This window comes from the organism of the source record quoted next, unplaced genomic scaffold, assembly GCF_019419815.1.
Source record: "Pyrus x bretschneideri cultivar Hongxiangsu unplaced genomic scaffold, Pyrus_bretschneideri_v1 Contig17, whole genome shotgun sequence".
In the NCBI taxonomy this organism is placed as follows: Eukaryota; Viridiplantae; Streptophyta; class Magnoliopsida; order Rosales; family Rosaceae; genus Pyrus; species Pyrus x bretschneideri.
The window spans coordinates 2913635-2919634 of record NW_025999468.1 but is presented as its reverse complement, the minus strand read 5'-3'; the positions used below and the strand labels follow the sequence as shown (position 1 = coordinate 2919634).

The 6000-nt window shown below is 37.6% G+C and overlaps 1 protein-coding gene across 1 annotated transcript; it reads left to right on the top strand.

Moving 5' to 3' along the window:
• The first annotated feature begins 1664 nt into the window (after positions 1-1664).
• Positions 1665-2342, top strand: LOC103940296 (40S ribosomal protein S17-2). The gene has a single exon (XM_009350387.3). It carries the CDS (start codon positions 1750-1752, stop codon positions 2170-2172), a length of 423 nt encoding a protein of 140 aa, XP_009348662.1. The 5' UTR covers positions 1665-1749; the 3' UTR covers positions 2173-2342.
• Positions 2343-6000: the final 3658 nt, after the last annotated feature.

Here is a 6000-nt window from a genome sequence, read left to right as displayed (position 1 = left end):
TGGTTTTTGTTTTAGGTTGGGGTGGAGTTTGTGGTTCAAGATTTAAATATTGAGTTTTGGGCTACATCAAAATTCGAGATCTAAATTCTGAGTCATAATGATTAACTTGACACCCGAACTCACTCTCTTTATATATGTGATTAATTTGACTATAACAAAATAAAAATTGCAATGCAAGGTTTAAATTCACTTATCGACAGACGGAAACTACAATGTAGTCTAACCTAGAGGTTGTGATGAATTCTAAGCTTGTATTCCACATAGCACATCCTGAGTTCAATCCCTGACGCTAGTGAATTATACGATGGTGGCTTGCCGTAACGAAACGACCAGCTGGTCTCTTTTTTTCTTAAAAAAATATAAAAAAAAGTAAGAAAATACCTGCTAGTTGTACATGTAATGGCACTAGTAATATTTGTTTGGTCTAGGTGCATTAGTGTATTTGAAAATTTTATTGACCAGTTATTTTGTTTCGATCCAATTAGTGACCACTTACTAATTCTACTCCCTATATTAAGAAGGGGGCCTGGAGACATTTAACATAAAGTGATAAAGTACCTTATCTCTATGGGCGGTGTCAACTTGTTAAAACTGTGGGCCACTTTATTGAAACTATGATTGATATAAATACTTAGCGAGTAGTACAATAGCATATTTTTCTATGCAAATTAAGTTATCCATTATGTGGCTTATTCGAACTCCTCTTCTTCTTAAAGTGAAAATATCGATGTATTAAAATAATAATTAGAAAAGAAAAATGCTAAGAAGACTTTTTTAAAGTAGGACTCTTTATTAATTCTTCGTTATCTCATATTTTTAGTACAATATTTTATAACGTGGTCACGTGAAAAATGATAAGGAGTGAGACTCTCCATAAATTTTCTGACACCTCATGTTTTTAACACAATTCTAGTATCAAAATTATAAAATGATGTGCTAAACATATGATATGACAAATAATCCATTAAAAATATAATATCAGCTTGTTGAAACTATGGGCGGCGTCTTGAAGTCTCACGACTCACTGTGTAAATGTCATTAACAGCAAGACTTCCACGGCGTACACAGTTGAGTCGAGTAGCGTGTGATTTCTGGAAATGGGCCCAACTTAAATGGTAACACACACACACACACACAATCCCTATTAAGTCTCTATCAAGTGAAGGGTAGGCCTACCTTCTGTGAATTGAAAATTGTAACGAGTCTAGTGATATATGGCCAATGATTTGGAATTTTGTTGGTATAAATTTGGTATATAGAATTTAGAAATTAAGCAATTAATGTCAAATGCATGTATTGGAACGACGTCTAATATGGTGTTTAAGAGACGGAACTGAAGAGGGAAGAAACATAAATTGCATGGCCCAATCGGCACGTTACTCTCAAAATTATGTTGCAGTGACTAGGATTTGCAAGCATAAGAGCCGTTAAAATATGGTCTCAGTGAGATCTTCCAATCTATAAGAACTTTTAAATATTTTTGCAAATCGTAATTAAAGACGCTTTTAGTATTTCTAAAAATAGTTTAAAAAATACTAATAAAATATGAGGCCCAATTTCACAATACATTGGCCCCAAAAAAAATCTGAACAAGGCCCAGAGCCCATATAAACCAGCCAACAACATTTCATAGATTTTCCAATATATATCCAAAACCCTAGCCTCCTGTATCTCTTACCCTCTCCTCGCCTCACACACACATTCACCAGCCGCCGTCTCCTCCCAACCCCACCGTGCAAATCCGCCAGCATGGGCCGCGTTCGCACAAAGACGGTGAAGAAGTCATCTCGCCAGGTTATCGAGCGATACTACTCGCGCATGACCCTGGACTTCCACACCAACAAGAAGATCCTGGAAGAAGTCGCCATCATCCCCTCCAAGCGCCTCCGCAACAAGATCGCCGGATTCTCTACCCACCTCATGAAGCGGATCCAGAAGGGCCCGGTTCGCGGTATCTCCCTAAAGCTGCAGGAGGAGGAGCGCGAGCGCCGCATGGACTTCGTCCCCGAAGAGTCCGCTATCAAGACCGACGAGATCTCCGTGGACAAGGAAACTCTCGACATGCTCTCCTCTCTCGGCATGGCTGACATGCCTGGGGTCAAGCGGGTCGACCCGGAAGCTCAGACTCAGAACCTCGGCGGGTTCGGGCGTGGTGGTCCCAGGAGGTACTAATCAGGGTTTAGAGAATGATGGGTTTTGCTTAAAATCCCAAGTTATCGTTCCCTTAATTTTCTGGAAGATTTTTAATGTTATAGTACATTTGAAGTAGGAAGGAAACTATTGCCAATTTTCTATGCTTTTCGGGTTTTCTATGGAACGAATGCGGATGCAATGTTTTCTTATGTGATTTTGTTCAAGTTTGGATTTAGAATCGAAAGCGATGCGCATTGTTTCTTTTGGTTAATTAAACGTTTTGGTGAAGATTGTTGGTAGGAACTGATAGTATTGCAGTAGTATTCTTGCTGCTTGCAATGTTTGTGTTCTCTTGAGTCACTATCAGTTTTGGTTAGGTTTTGAATTATAGTTTGGTTTGTGAATTCCGGAGCCATTTTAGTTGTTGGGGATGATTTGTTTGATCTGTGAAACAGTGCTATGGCGTTGCATCTGGTCTGTTAGAATTCGGAACCTGTGTGATGCCAATTTGGATGTTTATTGTTCGGGTTTCGTGCAACATTCGGAATGCAAGTTGCTAGGATTTCATTTGACTAGCATCCCTTAAAATGCCTTCTCTTCTGATTAGCATGTAGACTCTAGTGATTTGTGCGGTTTAATTCACAAGATGATTAGTTCCGCTCACTCGCTCACTTGCACTCATCACTCATGTCTCTGCTTCCGATAGCATCACCTTGATTTGCCCTTCCTTAGCGTAAAATGTGGAAATGAGTTGGTATACTGTTGTGCACATAGGCAGGGCTTGTTGTTAGGATGATGCCCTTGGTTGCTGGACGATGCTTCTTTTTGCTTTCCTAGTTGCAACCCACCGGCTGATTCCATTTGCACCACCTGTAGTCAAGGCTACCTTGCTACCTTGCCTTGTAACCTAGGGCTGATGTTTTGTATCCTAGCCCGACCATGTTGAGCATATGACGATGGTCTTCCTTAAATCTCTCCAATAACATACCTTTCTGATCGTCACGTTTTCTTTCTTGTTCAGCCACTTTAGTAACAACTCCTTGGCAGCATTTTGTCACTTCTGGGTATATCCGTTTGGTCTTGGATAGGGACTCGGATTATCTCTCTTCCTCTGCCCATCTTTTATTCTTTGCCTTTCAAAAAATTTCCTATGGTGAAGATCAAGGCCGTGTAAGAGCCAAAACCACGCAGTCTATTACTCAAATAAAAAACAAGAACTCTGATACTTATTTAAAGCCAAAACGATGTCTATTACCCAAAGTAAAAATAAAATTTGCAGCGTCTTCTTCTACAGAACGACGGGGATTTGTAAGAGGTGGAAGGCGGGCCAGGTGACGAGGACAAGAAGCGATCCATGGTGTCGATCATGGTCGCGATGGCGCAAGGGTCGAAATTGAAGTTCTCTGTTTTGTTCCCAAATAGATTCGCACTGCGTAAATCAAGGTTTTGCTTTTATGTTTTGCAGTTGATGGAGAAGGAGGTAAGGGAGTAGAGCTCGGGCCATGGGCAAAGCAGAAAGAGGAGATGAAAGATTCACATTACACTGCCAGTATACGTGCAAAACAACGAGACAAAAAAATCATGAACCCAAAAATCTCAACTGATGTCATACAATGTGATGCAGTTGGAATCGAATCGATGTTTTCGAATCTGTCGAATCGATCGAGGAACTTAACCTAGTTGGTCTTCCTACCAACAATTAGAACAAACGAAGCCAGCGCAGAGGATAATACAACGCAAATGAAAGAATTTTAGTGAAGCAAAGCTGCTAGCTTAGCTGCTAATGCAACTGGTTGGGCTAACCATTAGAAAACGTTGCAAATGTGGGTTCGGTCATGACAGCAGGCCCTCCTCTACATTCAAGTTTTAATCCTGATCGTCGTATGTCAAGTTTCAATACACATGACAATTTTGCAAGGATGTATCATATTTGATATGCTGATCACAATTTCTTTCTCCGGTGGAGATGCAATTCCATCATCTCTTTCCATAAAAGATGCATTCCTTTACCTTGCTTTTTTGTTCTCACCAAAATAAAATCATCTCTCTTTTTGGTAACGATACGTTCCATTATTTGGAGCTTCCGGGGAAAATAATGGCTGACGCTCTCTAACATAGATAGATTTTATATAATTATAAAAAAAAAAAAATTAATAAAATGTATTAGTTTTATGTGTCCGAATAAAATCATTGTTAGATGAAACACTAATAGGCATAAACTATGCATTTTAATTGTTGATCGGGACGTGGACGGAATCTCCATAGCACGACCATGTGGTAAGTGCTGCTGGTGCAGGCAAAGAAGCTGTCCTATACTAGTTGCCTTGCCTTTACTGCTTTGTCAAGTTGCTATTGTGAAAATTAACAATGGAAAAAGAAGGAAGCTGTTATTGGTACTCTCAAAATTTCAATCTGTATTTCTCTTAAGTTTTTAATTTATCTTTTCTTAGTTTCTCAATTTGATTTTCGATTTTAGCCCTGTATTGCTTTTGATGTCCTAGAATCTTGAAAACCTAATTAAAGATAATTTTTTTTTTTTTTTTTGTCAAACGATAGATTTTGTTAGAATAGATGTTAGATTAGCCATCGATGAGATTTGAATTCATGCTGTCATGTAAGGGCTCAACTTCTTTCCACCAATGTGGTAAAGACAAACAAATATTTTGGTTAATAAAGATTTTTTTTGTTGTATGAGTTATTAATGAATTTGATTGGCATGTATCGGTTAGTAGACGGTAGAGACTTCTTTTTTACATATTTGCTTTTAAGTCCAGTAGGCTAAAAGTCTAATAGACTTTTGAAACTTCATTAGTATGCTTTTTGGGTAAATCATGGGCGAACACACGTATATGGACATGATGTGGCTGAAGAATAATGATCGCATGTGAATGTGAGATGTTTAGGGTTCTCGACAAATTTTAAAGACGTTAGGCACTGATTATTTCTTTATTTAAGTTTTAGTTTAGTCTTTAAGTGAAGTGGCAGTGATATTCACCAATTTTTTTTTTACTATTACGTTAAATGAGTTTAAATTTTGAAATATATGTAGTGGAGAAACGTAAATTTTAAAATTTAAACTCATTCAATCGTGATAGTTTTCCTTACAAGTTTTATCACATAACATATCTTTACAAGTTTTAGAATTACAACATAAATCATCTCTAGCCCCAAGTGTTAAGAAACTTCGTTGCCAAACTTCCTATATTTATCAACAAAAAGAAAAACAAGGAGAAGAAGTTGCATGTCACAATCCAGTCCACTCCGCATAATAAAGGTGACACAACACCTATAACAGTGGTCTCTGCATTTAGAATAAAATATTGTTGTATAGATAGACTTGAGCGATATAGACTAAGTAGGGCGCTCGATTAGTCATATAATTATTAAGGGTTCTACAATAGATAATTCACTATGGTCCCTTGGCACGAGAAATTTTTAATTATGACGGGAATATAAATGGTACATCACGTATTTTAATAGAAGTGGTGAGAAATTTTATTTTTAAGTTGTTAACATCTTAACATATATATCTCATTATTTATATAATGACACATAATATACTATTCCATGTACCGGTCACATTGAAAAATCTTTCCTTAGCACATGCACTTGCAATTTGGCAAAGCAGATTCTACAGTGAATGCACAATGTAGTACGAGATCGAAGGACCCTTCTCATGGTGATTTTGATTTTGATTAAACAACAACAATAATGATCGCATGTGAATGTGAGATGCTCAGGCTACTCGAAAAGTTTCAAGGACGTTAGGCACTAATTATTTCTTTATTTAAGTTTTAGTTTAATCTTTAAGAGAAGTGACGGTGATATTCATCACTTTATTTTGTCACTGTTACGTTAAATGAGTTT